This window comes from Gymnodraco acuticeps, unplaced genomic scaffold, assembly GCF_902827175.1.
Source record: "Gymnodraco acuticeps unplaced genomic scaffold, fGymAcu1.1, whole genome shotgun sequence".
Taxonomy (NCBI): domain Eukaryota; kingdom Metazoa; phylum Chordata; class Actinopteri; order Perciformes; family Bathydraconidae; genus Gymnodraco; species Gymnodraco acuticeps.
Genome location: NW_022989894.1, coordinates 3,421,270 through 3,436,824, shown reverse-complemented (window position 1 = coordinate 3,436,824; position 15,555 = coordinate 3,421,270). Strand labels below are relative to the sequence as shown.

At 43.3% G+C, this 15,555-nt stretch overlaps 1 protein-coding gene across 1 annotated transcript in view; it reads right to left on the bottom strand.

Moving 5' to 3' along the window:
• Window positions 1-15,555, bottom strand: part of ric1 (RIC1 homolog, RAB6A GEF complex partner 1) — a 42,534-nt gene that overhangs the window by 13,022 nt on the left and 13,957 nt on the right. The window contains 11 exon segments of the mRNA XM_034204723.1: window positions 2,885-2,994; window positions 2,997-3,096; window positions 3,183-3,356; window positions 3,690-3,738; window positions 3,817-3,961; window positions 4,920-5,008; window positions 5,758-5,849; window positions 6,712-6,848; window positions 7,061-7,206; window positions 9,466-9,573; window positions 10,561-10,640. Of these exon segments, the coding sequence (XP_034060614.1) occupies window positions 2,885-2,994; window positions 2,997-3,096; window positions 3,183-3,356; window positions 3,690-3,738; window positions 3,817-3,961; window positions 4,920-5,008; window positions 5,758-5,849; window positions 6,712-6,848; window positions 7,061-7,206; window positions 9,466-9,573; window positions 10,561-10,640 (1,230 nt within the window).

Here is a 15,555-nt window from a genome sequence, read left to right as displayed (position 1 = left end):
AGAATGGACAAAAATTGGGGCCACTGGAATCTTCTTCGTCATCGTATTTTACATTTTCCCACGTTTTTTACGACACCGCTAACGTAAGTGAGCGGTAAGATTTTACTGCATCACACATATGGTTGGATATCGTTTGGATTTTAACGATTCCGGTTCTGCTTTTCGATTCCGGTTATTTTCGGTTCTCGATTCCGGTGGTGCAGTTTGAGAATGTACAATTGGCCCAGTGTCCTCTGATGTTACACTGCAACCTGCCTGTGAGAGTCCAACCACACATGTCCAACACATAGGACATAACCTAATAATAATAATACATTATATTTATAGCCTATAGGCCTAGCGCTTTTCTACAACTCAAAGACGCTTGCACGCTTACACATGTCCTGCAATACACATGCTGCAGCTGCCCAGCTGCTCACTGTTTGTAAAAGTATATAAATAGTATTTTAGTCATTTCAATAATGTAGCTACTTTCTATACCCTGCTTCATAAACAATACTGACATCCCTGTGCTCCTCTGAGTCTGGGGGTCCGGGGATGTGAGGACAGCGCGAGGACACAGACAGGGAGGCTGCTTCACTTCATAAAGGAGATGGCGTCAATATTAACAACACAGGAGCTAAAACGCTTAATAACCTTCATTACGTGTTAGAGAAAGAACATAAGAAAGTTTGACAAAGATGAGGCTGTTAAACAGGCAGCGGATTCCGCTGTGTGTAGAAAGAGAGAGAGACGCTGAGCTGCACCGATCAGCTGATACGGAGCATAGAGAGAGCTGCAGTCCGCGGGGCTCGGCCTCGCCTCCTGTCCTCACAACTCTTATTAATCCCGGTACCGGACAATTGTTATTTGTTCCTACTCGGAACCGAGTTTTGCCCCGCCCCGCCCCCGTCTAACTGTACAGAAAGCGGCGAGATGCATTTCCTTAGGAATCGACAAGCAGAACCGAAACTAACATTTCTAAACGAACAATGGCGGACACGTACAATTTGCGAATGAGTTCTCCATCCATCCATCCATCCATCCATCTTCTCCCGCTTATCCGTGGTCGGGTCGCGGGGGTAGCAGTTCCAGCAGAGAGCCCCAAACTTTCTTTTCCCTGGCGACATCAACCAGCTCTGACTGGGGGATCCCAAGGCGCTCCCAGGCCAGCGAAGAGATATAATCCCTCCACCTGGTCCTAGGTCTACCCCTTGGTCTCTTCCCAGCTGGACGTGCCTGGAACACCTCCCTAGGGAGGCGCCCAGGTGGCATCCTAACTAGGTGCCCGAACCACCTCAACTGGCTCCTTTCGACGCGAAGGAGGAGCGGCTCAACTCCGAGTCCCTCCCTGATGACCGAACTTCTCACCTTATCCCTAAGGGAGACACCAGCCACCCTGCGGAGAAAACCCATCTCGGCCGCTTGTATCCGCGATCTCGTTCTTTCGGTCATGACCCATCCTTCATGACCATAGGTGAGGGTAGGAACGAAAATGGCCCGATAGACAGAGAGCTTTGCCTTCTGGCTCAGCTACCTTTTTGTCACAACGGTGCGGTAAAGCGACTGCAGTACCGCTCCCGCTGCTCCGATTCTCCGGCCCATCTCACGCTCCATTGTTCCCTCACTCAAGAACAAGACCCCGAGATACTTGAACTCCTTCACTTGGGGTAAGGACTCATTCCCTACTTGGAGTGGACAGTCCATCGGTTTCCTGCTGAGAACCATGGCCTCAGATTTGGAGGTGCTGATCCTCATCTCAGCCGCTTCACACTCGGTTGCGAACCGATCCAGTGAGTGCTGAAGATCGCAGACCGATGAAGCCATTAGAACCACATCATCTGCAAAAAGCAGTGGTGCAATCCTTAGTCCACCGAACTGCAGACCCCCTCCCCCATGACTACGCCTCGAAATCCGATCCATGTATATTACAAACAGGATTGGTGACAAAGCGCAGCCCTGGCGGAGGCCAACCCTCACCGGAAATGGGTCCGACTTACTGCCGAGGACCCGGACACAGCTCTCGCTTTGGGAGTACAGAGATTGGATGGCCCTGAGTAGAGACCCCCTCACCCCATACTCCCGCAGCACCTCCCACAGTAACTCCCTGGGAACTCGGTCATACGCCTTCTCCAAGTCTACAAAACACATGTAGACCGGATAAGCGTACTCCCAGGCCCCCTCCAGGATCCTTGCGAGAGTAAAAAGCTGATCCGTCGTTCCACGACCAGGACGGAATCTGCATTGTTCCTCCTCAATCCGAGGTTCGACAATCGGCCTGACCCACCTTTCGAGTACCTTAAAGTAAACTTTCCCGGGGAGGCTGAGTAGTGTGATGCCTCTGTGATTGGCAAACACCTTCTGATCCCCCTTTTTAAAAAGGGGAACCACCACCCCGGTCTGCCACTCCTTCGGTACTGTTTCCGACTTCCACGCAACGTTGATGAGACGTGTCAACCATGACAGTCCCTCAACACCCAGAGCCTTCAGCATTTCCGGGCAGATCTCATCCACCCCCGGGGCTTTGCCACTGTGGAATGAGTTCTGCCTTTTGTAAACTGAATGTATCAATAATTTGTCAATAAACGTCACTTGTCCGCCGGACAAGTCAATTGACAGATCTACTTCTCCGATATTGTAAATAACACGTCCCGGACGGTGGGACGTGTACTTTGTCGCACAATGGATAGGTATTTATTGTCTGCTGTAATGATAAAATTATGAATCAATTGTAAAAAAAAAAAAAGGGCATATCCACTAATAATGATGACAACTCTTAAAGCCTCTGTTGCTGATTGTACAGGATGGCCTGAGGCTGCAGTCAAATATAATATGTCCCAAGAAATATTTCAAAACTCTGACCCTGTGAAATAAATCTCCCAAAAGCAGGTGTGATGATCCTTACCTGGACCACGTGCCAGTGCTTGTGTCCCAGTAAAGTGCTGAGTCCCTGAGAGAGAGAGGAGTCTGGGTTGGGGGGTGGTGCAGCGGGCTGCCGTCGTGCGGGTGTACGTGTGTGTGTGGGTGTGTGTCAGAGGGGTTGTTGACCTGCGACGGGTCACCACAGGTCAGGTAGAGGCGGTCCTCCCCGTGCAGCAACACCTGCTCCTGGTTACTCTATATGGCCGAGAGGAGCAAAGAAAGCATTAGTATTTGAAGTGTGCGTATGTGTGTACAAATATGACAATGTATTTTCCTCTCACCGTGCACGGGTTGACTGTGAGGGCACTTTTGATGAAGTGGAACTGCAGTATGCCGGCCTGCAGGGTGGGGTGAGGGGGGGTCTCCATCTCCTCCACCTCCTGCTCCTCCTGCTTCTTCTTCTTCTCCTGCTTGATAGGGATCACCCAAAGGTGGTAGCCCTCCGCTCCCCAGCTCTGGAGGGGGAAGAGTGCAAGTCATTATGCAAAATGATAACAAAAAACATTAACATGTCAAAGGTAAATTATATATGAGTAGAGAATGTATTTAAATACATCCAATAAAACATTTAATAAAGAAAAAGCAGGATGAAGTGGATAGTATTTAGAAACATGACACCTGTACTCATACGACTCGTTTGTAGCCATTGTTTATATAATTTTAAACATTTTATTGATTTATGTAACTTCAACTCTCTTATTATATTTCTTAAAATATTAACCATTTTAAATTCGAAAGTCCCTTTAATGGTAATAGGTGGGTGGGACAGTATTAAATAATCCACTTGCCATAGAGCTGATTTTAATTGGTTCCTTCTTGGTACCATCAGAACGATACCTGAGGAGAGGGCACATTCAAAAGATGTTGAATGGAATTTGCATTTCATGAAGTGTGTATGTGTGTGTGTCCACCTACGCAAAGTCCTCGCCCAGAGTGCAGATGAGGTGAGCTCCGAAGACACTCCACAGCGATAGGCCGCCACACTCCCATGTAACCATGGTAACACTGTAGTCAGGTGACCAGCAGATCAGCTTGACTGCACCCGTCTTGTTATAAATGTCTGAACAGGGAAAGAACACATAAAAGTAAAAAAGCTTTAGTTATAGTTTTATATTTTAAATGGAGTACATGCTTTTACAAAGGGGCAATTGATTTATTGATGTATTCTCTCACATTTCACACTGAATCACATTATATGGTGATTTATTATTTATGTATTACTTTATTATTATTATTATTATTATTATTATTATTAACAGGCTAACCTGGCAGAGTTTGTTAAAGAATCTTTTCTCACACACATTCCAGTTTGTCCCAGAGGCAACACTTCTGAATGACTTTGATATTACAGAATGATATAGTTCTAGTTTAAAACTGGCAGTAGTTGATTAGTGTTTTGAAATTCACTTTATGTTCCTTCCTTCCTTCCATATGCTCACTACAAAATCTCCACATGTATCAAGACTTGCTAGAGAATGACTTTCTGAATAGAAGACAATTTGATGCACAAACGCAGCTAGAAGAAGTGACAGAACTTATCATAGGTCTAATGGTGCTGCCTCAGTTCCACAAATGGGTGACGTCTTCAGACGGCCCATTTTCAGATACAATAACATTTCATACCGGCCAATCACTGCCTAGCAGGCAATATAAAGTATTTACACTATTCCTTAATTAGATTTAAGACATTTTAATACCTTCTCATGCCATTTTCTTGAGGAAACTTAATTTAATATGGTATTTAAGACCTGCGAGTAATGGATAAAGGAATTAGGTTCATTGTTAGAATAGTGTTGGCCCTATGATGGCTGTTCCACCACTAGGGGGAGCCATGGCTTTAGATCCTATTACAGGACTAAAACAGATGTGACCTGAGGGGAATAACAGGCCTGTGAACCCAAGACAAAGGAAACTGAAGGAATGCAAATGATCTCACAGAGGAATCTGAGCGGATCTGTGACCAGAGAGGAGAGGGACAACCAGAGAGGAGAGGGAAAGAGAGAGATGTGTTGTGATACCTGGGTAGTGTTTGGGGGTGAGCTCCAGTTTGTGTGAGAGCTGCATTGATCCTGTCGCGGTGTCTATCATGTACACCAGCACTGAGCCGCTGTGATGGAAACAAGTTGCGTCAGGGAGTAAAAGCTGTGCAGTGATACAACATGAACAAACAGCTACAGGTCAGTAGGCTGCTTCACTGCCAGTGACCTGGGGCTGTAATTTAGAGCTGCACCTCCAAGCTACACCTCTCGTTGACTGCACATACAAGCATGTACCTCTAACTCAAAAACACGATCAAGGTCATTATTTGAGTTGTGTGTGTGCAAATGATTAATCATAGAGGCTTTCATCTAGTTTCTTCAATTGCTGCTAACATGTTACCTCCTGCTCATTCATAGCAGGTGAAAATCACATCAGAGTATTAAGCACTTTGATCTAAAAGGGCGTCTTCAAAGGGTGCAAAATCCCAAATTGTTTTAAAGACTGAAAATATGTTCCTCTTCTACAGCATGACTGATTTCATCCTCTACTTTATCTCCTCGTTAGGGCAAATATGACATAAAGAAAAAGACTACTGCATGTGCGTCAATGAGGTACAAAACCCAGACAACTTTCAGACTGAGATTGAGAAGTAGAGGAGGGAGAGATGAGGAATTCCTGCCAACCTGACAGATTGCACAATCCATTAGGAGTTTCTAACAAGCACACACTAGGTAAGCCTCTGCAAACACAAACGGACAGATTCTCACACTGGACACACACCACAAGGACAACAATGTACCTCTGGAACACAAGGGTGCAAACAAACAGATACAGGATTTCACTTTTTTGTAAATATTCAGACCGAGAGACACGTACCTGGCACAGCCAAAGGCCATCAGTCTGTACTTGTTGTTGACAGCCACGCAGGTACCGTCAGTCACATCTGCTGCCCAGACGCCCTGCAGCTGCTGGACACACACATGCCAAACATGTTTGAATAACAAATGTGTGTGTGAAGTCGGTCGCAGGTCAGCAACATGTGTTTAAACTGCTTGATTCTTTACATGTAATGTAATGTACTGAGAAGTCTAAATGAGACTCTACAACAGACTGCTTGGTCCCGATTTTAGTCAAATACTGGACTCATCTTGAAGAACCACTTTCCAATTTCAAGATAATGTAATCGCCTTTTAAATGCTGCCAAGATAAAGTAATAGCCGCGAGGCCTGTAATGAATCATCGTATCATGATATTAATTAAAGAAATTGAGCTGCCACTGCCAGCGCTATTTATGAAACCACAAAAACTTGTTGACCAGAACATGTTGCATCATTGCTACAGATGATCGTCTCTGTGTCGCTTCTCAAAAGCTCCCTTATCTTACACTTTGCCTCTATGTATGTAATAATGATAATTGTATATGTTCCTTAAATGATGCCCTCACATGAATATCACATCATATGGCTGTTTATAAATGCCCTTAGCCACTCAAAAGTGGGACAAAGGCCTGGTTAACATTTCATTTCCTGATAGTTTGGTGTCAGTTCCGCTGTCAATCAATCAATCAATCAATCAATCAATCAATGTTTATTTATATAGCCCAATATCACAAATGTTACATTTGTCTCAGTGGTCTTCACAGTGTGTACAGAATATCAGTATGACAATATGGGGTCATGGGGTCAGTTGATGTCACAGACGTCTTAAAAAGGGGAATCAGAGACTTTCTCCAGCCTTTAAATGAGTAACTATTATATTGTTCATAATCTATGTGTGGATGTTTGCCCTTCAGTAAACTGTGTGCTCGTTTTAATCTGTGAGTATTCTTACATCTGCGGTGATGGTGTTGGTGAGCGGCGTGATGAAGCCCAGGCGTCCGTCACTCAGCACCACAGCGAAGCCGTCCAGCGTCACACAATACTCCATACAACGGATATACACTCCCTCCAGGTCAGGAGAGGGACCACCTGAACACACACACAGGGGTGGAAGTATTATACCATACAAAAGGACTGAAACAGGAGCTGAAGTAGCCAAAACATGTCTGTGTATATTCAAAAAGTCCACTTTGTATTGAGATTTGATGTCGTAGCATTAGACATCAGGACATTTACTGTCAACTAGAATAATGTGTGCTCTCTTCGCTTATGTTCAGCTATGTGTTTGGGTCTCCTCTAACCTCGAGCAGACTGCAGGTCTAGTGAGAAGGGGATTGTAGTGAGGCAGATGGCTTTGCGTCCGTTGCTGCCGAGCCCATCCCAGTGCAGCACATGCAGGTATCCGTCTGCAGTGCACACCAGCAAGTCCTCCTGGAGGGACTGCAGACTGGTGGGAGGAGGAGGAGGAGGAGGAAGAAGAAGAAACACAGAAATGAGCATTGGGGTTCAAAAGCTAAGACAGAAAGTGTGGAGGAGGAAGTGAAAGAAAGCAGGCAGGGGTGGTAGGTAGGAAGTGGGCATGAGATGATAAACAGCAGTGTTAGAAAACAGAGGAGTAGTCAGCATCCAGCTGAGTGGAGTCTGAAACGTTCACTGGGCAGCTGTGATGAGGCCACACAGCTGCCCGTGCCAACTCTCACTGTCCTCTATATACACAAGGGAACAAACAAACAGTGTGCTTGTGAGTAAAGACCTTCATTATGTTCCCACATCCATAACAGGTCTAAGACTGAAGATGAGGATGGGACAACTAAGAGGAGAAAAGCAAGCAAGAAAGAAATACAATTGAGAATGTCAAGCGAAGTTGGCTTTAACTGTGGAAGAAGCAACAACTTGTTCTGTAGTGTAACAGCAGGAGATACCCACTCGTCAAGCTGTGCCTTTGAAATGCTGACAGGAGTTCTCTCATTCACACGACTACTCTGTAATCTCTGTCAAGTGCACACAGTGGAGATGTGACAGATGAACACAAGGCATTGAAAGACGCAGGCGGTATAACCACAAGACAAACACAAATCGTGACAAAAGAGCAGAGCCGTTCCAGTCACTCGACAAACAAAGACGTCAAGTTGGGGGATGACGAGAGTAAAAGGTGAAAAACTAAAAGGAAGAAAGAAGCACAAAAAGGAGAAAACAAGAAGGAAGGAGACACTAGATCTTATCTGAGATGAGGGACAATCGCACCACAAAGATAACAGTGGAGCTGGAGAGGTGCCAGTTCCTCTCCTGGGAACTGCAGAGGAGTCCTTGAGCAAGGGATTGAACCCAAACAACTCCTTAGCACAGGAAAACCTGGCAGCCTCTTACTCTGGCACCTCTCCATAAAACTGCATGGGATGTGCATATCTGTATTCCTATCCGTATGTAGATCTACTCTGTATATTTGGGAACAGAGTGAAAAACGATATATGCCCTCTGGGATTAATAAAAGGGCCATCTTCTAAATCTTCTCATGGTCATTTTCTTCTCACTGACCGTACATTAACATTGGCTTAGATGAAAATGAAAGGACTTACTCAGATAAATGTTTTTGAATGAATGCTGTGATCTCACATCTAGGGTGGTTTTAAAAAGATGTTTTATTTTTTACAGCTGGCCGGTTTGTGCAGTGTGTCAACATCGCTAAAGTCTTACAAATGGATCTGTCTTCATACAGGTAATGCTGATTATTAAAGTATTACAAAAATCAGGTTGAGCCATCTAAAATGGTGACAAGCCATTTAAACAATGAAGTAACAAATTCATCCAAATAATGTTATGTAGCTGACGAGACGAAATAGAAACGTCTCCTTCTGAATATGTAATAAGCAGCTTAACAGGTAATCAATCTCACTTAAGTGAATTTCCTAAAATGCCTTGTTTATAAGCTGAATAAATACAGTCGAGAAAACGGATGAGGCTGATTTAAACCCGTTTACGCTCCAGGCAGCGCTTAATCCCATCCAGCCAGCACTGAAATAAAGTTAGCTTCTGTCGTCCTTTCATCAATCATCACTAAACCCTTCCACCCGCCTAATTTTATCCGTCCATCACGCCGCACACATCCATCTCTGCAGATTTGTGAATTCTCTCTCTGCCGTTGACTGAAGGAGCTGAGCCTCAGCCATCTCTCACTGCCAATGTTGACTTTCCATTAGAGGAAGAAGAGAATTTCCCCAGTTTTATTCTGAGCTAAATACCCTTTCCATGCACAAAGAGAGGGTCACTTCTAACAGCTACAAGTATGGAGGACATTATTTAAATATCCCATGGTGAGCTGCATAAGCAAACATAACATGACTGCAGTTTAAATCATAGTGTCAGTGAATTACACACTTTGAAATGTATAATAGATACTAAATGCAAGAGCTTATCAAAAAGAATGCTTTTTTTGTGTCGTTTTTAATTGAAGACAACTCGCCAGTTTGTGGTTTACGTCTTTAGAATATTTTTTGAAAGGATAGGAACCTTTCTGTATATAAAATTGTAAAGCAATGCACAAGGGGAGGGTTAAAAAACATCAAGACATAACCGTGATCATATCTTTTGGTGTGATTTTGAATCTTAGCTGGGGTCTATGTAGGGAAGAGGCAGAGGGAAGACACAACAGAGAAAACCAAGAGGGAGATAAAAACAGAGAACGAGAGGAGATAAGATGTTATCATACCTGGTGATGGGGGCCTCCAGATCCACAGGCTTCTTCATCTCTAGAGACAAAGCAGGGGCACACTGTTCCTCCTTATAGCCCGGAGTCACCTTCACACGAGGACTCCCTCTGTGCAAACACACAATATAATAATACACAGAATCATTGGAATGATTTAGGAGGAGAACTTGAGGGTGAACAGGAGCTGGAAAGGATCACAGAATACGTCCCGACTTGCCTGACCTCTGCTGGTATGCTGTCAAGGAATGTGAAAGACACACACACACACTCTGGCTACACAACACCACATACACAATAGACATGGACACTTGATACAAAGCACAGAAACGGCAGGATTAGTAAAGGAACAGAGACAAGCTTGGGGGCACCTCAAGGCACATACTTTGGTCTACTTAAAAAGCCTTCCCAGAAGAGTGGACGCTGTTCTTGCTTTGTTTTCGGATCAGAAGTTCACTTATCACCTATAGGTGTATATACTGTATTGGGCTGCTCATATACTTGGCCATAGAGTGTATTTGTCAGATTTAGAACAAAAACAGTGATAGCTGAAGCTTTTCTCAAGCATATCACAGAGCAACCTGTTTATTACATCCAGTATCTGGTCAAGAGCTAAATGACAACCTTATGTAAGAGGATTTAGTAGAAAAGCCCTCCTTTATTCATGCTGGCATTGTTAACCAGTCGCGCTGACAGACAGCTGCCAGCTGAGGACACGAGCTGCAGCAAGCATATCGAAAAGGAGAAGCATTTGACGATTAGTGTTCATAAATCAATGTAGTGGTGAATTATAACCAGCAATCTCATTATAAAGTTGTTCACTTGCGGTAATACTAGCAAGTGTTTCAACTGATCAATTCAAAGTGCATGGATAAAGTGAGTTTTGTGTAGGCATAATTGTGTATTTACACGTTCACTCTAGGCAGTTCATGTACAATTCAAGACTTACATAACATGCATTATTCATGACGGTTAAATAGCTCCTTAAGGGACAGATGATTTGTTGTTGGTGTATCCTCACTGCAAGATACAGCCTGGTACACTCTGTTCACTTTGCTAAAGCGTGTGTGTGTCATCGTGTGTGTGTGCTGCACTCACTTTGGATAGACAGGCTCATAGAGGTACTTGTCGTCCCCCCCACCCAGCACATCAAACAGGAGGATGTAGCCGTTGGCAGTCTGAAAAACAGAGAGAAGGGACTGCCATTAAAAAACACATCAATATAGTTCAGTCACTGTGTCTTTCTCAGACAGAGAAATGGAAAGAGAAGTGTCGGGTAAGTAGAATATATAATTGTATTATTTGAATGTCCTCATGCAAAGTCACCCCTTGCCTTTTTATGCAGCAAACTGGAAGGAAGAAAAAAGGTCCAGCAGTAAACAAAAACATCATCCGTCACAGAGAAGGCAACAGAATCCATTACGCTGTGCGTGCTTGTTAAAAAAGGACCTTCTAATTATCTCAAGAAAACCGAATCCACCCCCATACGGTTTGATGTAGAGTCCATCTGAATCCTGAAGTCTTGAACAGTATTTTATGTAGGGCCGCTCAATTAATCGTATTTTAATCACGATTATGGATTGCAACGATTACGAAAACAACGTAATCGAAATAAAACGATTATTTTTTTATTATTACTTTTTTTTTCCAGTTGAATTATACTTAAAGTTCAGGGTAATCAACTGTGAAAAACATACTGTTCACATTTTTTTTCTTCAATAAATGGATGTTTTCAAAGTCAATGAATAATCACAATTACAATGATTGACCCACATAATCCAGATTATGATTTTGCCATAATCGAGCAGCCCTAATTTTATGTGTAATTCATGGTTTTCCCCTGTGAGCTATTAAGGATTATATTCACAAAACACCTGCATAGTAAAGTAAATATTTGTATGCACAGGGAATGATAGTTGACATTCTCCTGCATAGCAAACTCCTAAAAAGGCTGGGCTGTTACTGAAGCTTACACTATAGCTTGCATCAAATTTATTCACACACACACACACACACACCACACACACACACACACACACACACACACCACACACACACACACACACACACACACACACACAACACACACACACACACCACACACACACACACACACACACACACACACACACACACACACACACACACACACACACACACACACACACACACACACACACACACACACACACACACACACACACACACACACACACACACACCACACACACACACACACACACACCACACACACACACACACACACACACACACACACACACACACACACCACACACACATCACACACACACACACACACACACACACACACACATAGAGAGGGGAAACTGAGCCTGCAGACTGCAGCATGACACGAAACCGGATCTTAACTGCACTGACAGAAAGTTTATGTGCAATGCTTTTGCACGTACAGAGCTTCATAGAACCAGATTCTACTATTTATTACAGTATTTATGTTTCACTATATCTCAAGGTTTTTCTTAGAGTTGGTGGCAGCATGTGTGAATGCTTTTGTGTATGTAGTGTGATCAAACCACAGATGAAAGGGAAGTGATGTTGAGAGAGGGAGACACTGCTGAAGTTTGCCCTGGGTTGCCAACTAGTTTTACCACCCCTCCCCCTCCTATCCTTGATACTTCTGTGAAGATCCCTTCCTTCTGTAATTGGCATGCTTTTGAAGTACAAGCCCGCGTCTGGGATAGAAGCTTTGTCTGATTCTGTGACTGTCTGTTAGGTTGTCAATAAATACTAATGGAGAGTAGATTTACTAAAGAAATGTACCGGACTCAAGTAAAATGAGATGCCAATGTTACCTAACTTTATACTTCTACTCCAGCACATTTTAGAAGGTAATATTTCGTTTTTTGCCTTCATTTCTATAAGAGATATGGGTACGTAATAAGCATTGTTAGGGTTTAACGAGTAGGTTCACAACCATAACAACACCTATAGAAACACCTGAATAACAGTGTCTTCTCATGTGGTTTCAATTTAAATAAGTGTTAACTGTGTATTGGTAATGAACCGTCACATTAAGGTGCAGAACCACATGCAGTTTCAAAAATTAAAAACATTTCCTGTTGTTAAATGATCAGCCGGTGTGCAGGTACACGCTCTGCGAGTGCTTACTCGTTTTCTATGTGGGCTGCATAAGTAAGTCGGGCTTTAATAACTAAACTAGGTCATTGTAATCAGACTGGGTCCTACTGTGTTCCTATTGAACTATATACAGTGCCAACGTGAATATGAAATGGCTCTTTCATCTCTGCAGTCTCAGTGCAGAATAGATGAATTCTTAACATACGTAATGCATTGTAACATTGATTATATCTCCTCAAAGTCTTAGGATCACCTCATGGTTAATGAAACTCGGTAAAGGTCATGGTGCAGGCAGTTTATAATAAGTAGCAGCTTGTTTGGTATATTATTGTTCCCCAGATCAAAACACTTGATGCATGATGGATACGGTAATGATCATGTTACAGAGGAACTGTGTAGTGTGAGCAGTGTTGTGATTTATGTAAATAATGTCTTTGAGAGATAGTGATTATGTACACCGTGTCACTTCACATGTTAAAGCTACAGTGTCGTAGCTCTGTCCTAACAAATATTCTCACAGTAATGTTTGCCTACAATTTTGTATTGGAAATTAAGCTTTGAATATTGCACCACAACTTTTACATGGTCTGTTATCTGTATCGGATTGATTACAATCCCTGTTAACATTGATGTTGTTTTTAATGTTATCCAATAGCATTATGATCAATTAAAATGATATGTTGAACCAGTAGATTCAGGATGTTGCCTCTCACATTGAGATGTGTAGTGTTTAAAGGGTCAAACGGTAAAAATATGTGCTATCCTCTTTTTGTTTTGGAAACAGAAACACACTTTTGAAGCATCATTGTCTTTCTGAAGTAGTCTAGATCAGTGGTTCCCAACCTTTATTGAGCCAAGGACCGGCAGATCCATAAAAAAAAATTGCGGACCGGTTGTCAATTTTAACTGATTTTAATATTTACTCACCACCAGCAGGTAGCAACAGAGGCTAATTGTATGCAACAGCCTGAACAAATACTAGAACAATATCCATCCAAAACATATGAACAACGTTTTTTTTTAAAAAACAGTCGTTTTTTGGAAAAACGGAAAACCAAAAAACCGACGTTATTCAGTTTTTAAACCAAAACGGGAAAACAGATAAATCAACGTTTTGGTTTTGTTTGTATTATTTACGGATAATCCAGTGAATGCTGGGAAAACGAGGAGAAGGCGCATTATGAAGGAGATGTCCGGTCGCCAGGGTGTGTGTGTGTGTGTGTCACTGGCATTTGTTTTCAGAAGATATTATGATGGTGTTGTTCGTTCCGGTGCACTCCGACAGCATTTAGCACAACATCGAGATTAAGATTAAACTAACTTCTTATGGGAACACCCGCACATACCTATGGAGTTAGCCAGATGTGTGTAAATTACTGTTCATGGTCATTTGAAAACATATGCCGGTGTCGGACAGACTCACCGAACACACAGAGCTGAGCAGAGCAGAGCACATACACACACACATCATGCACCTTGGTGACTGGACATCTCCTTCATAAAACTAATAAAAGGGGGAGTAATCGGGCAGTTCGATGTGTGTAGAGATGTGTGTAGGGGTGTGTGTGGTTAACACGTAGCCTGCAGTCACTCGCTGTTCTGATGAAGGTAAACACAGTGAAGGCGGTGCGTAAAAAGGCACATCTTTACCCGCTGGCTGGTGCTGCACTTCTCAGAGGCGGAGTCTACGTCCCGCTGCCTCCTGATTCTGCAGCCATTTCATGAAGTGAAGGAGGTTTTCCTTCTATAAAACGGCTGCAGGCAGCAGATACCGCGAGAGTCCCGGACATGAATTCATAGATCAAGGCAGACTGGTTTACTCTCCTGTTTTGCCAACAAATAGCTCTACACCCCTGGCCGACATGTCCTTAAAATGAAGTCCGAGTTTGAAATATATCTCAAATAATGTAGATTTTAGACATTTCCCCACATAAACATAACAGTCTGCAATTAAACGGTTGTCTCCTGTGCGCTCCTCTTTCTACTTGGCGCACCAGTAACTTTCTCGTGCGCACGAGAGGCTGAGACCAGGCTGAGCCGCCGAATCCCTCGGAACATCATAAAAGCCATTTTCAACGGTTTTCTGGTGAAAGATGAACTAGGCTACTGGATGAAATAATATGACTGGTATAGGTGCGAAAATTATTATTATGATAACATATTTTGATATATTTATAATTCTGCAAACATTACGATAAACTCACAGCTATTTCGCGGCCCAGCAGTAACACCTCCGCGGCCCGGTACCGGTCCGCGGACCGGGGGTTTTACCCTCTCTGGTTCGGGTTTTCTTATGGTGATGTGTTGGCCTGCTAGGAACAACACTGTCACCACACTAGAACATTCAAGGGTTATTTCAGTGTGCTCAACCATTCATCTTTTCATGGGACTATGATGAGCTTCATTTCTACTCAACCTGTCAGATAGTAAGGGAAAAACTGTGGAAGAAATGGGTGGGGGACGCCTGAATTCAGATGCGTTCCCACATGCAGAGGTAATGACACAGGAAGAGGCAGGACGCCGGTCTTTGTTAAATAAGGCCCAATAAAAAAGGCAGCCAGTGGATCAATGTGGGGGGAAGTTTAAAGTTCTCTCTTTATGTCCTCTGACAAATGGGTGAGACAACAAATAGCGGCAGCTCCTGAATCAGTCGGTGGTACTGCCGGTGGTCTTTCATGAGCCTGCTAAATAGGATACATCTACAAATGAGGGATCCAAGGACCAGCTGTTTCCACTGCAGATACAGGACCGCATGGCCAGTAGGAAGTCGCTCTCAACAAAACACAAGTGCCAAATTCACTTATTTGTTCTACTCTATCATTTCTTTAATGTATGTACCATTGGTATTGTATACGTACCAAATAATCAATAAAACAGGTTTCCTTTCTAAAATATAAGTGAGGATTGGAATTGAGGGAAACCTAGTTAACGCAAATACATTTTTCATTGCTGTGCTGGTCTTCTGATGTCCTG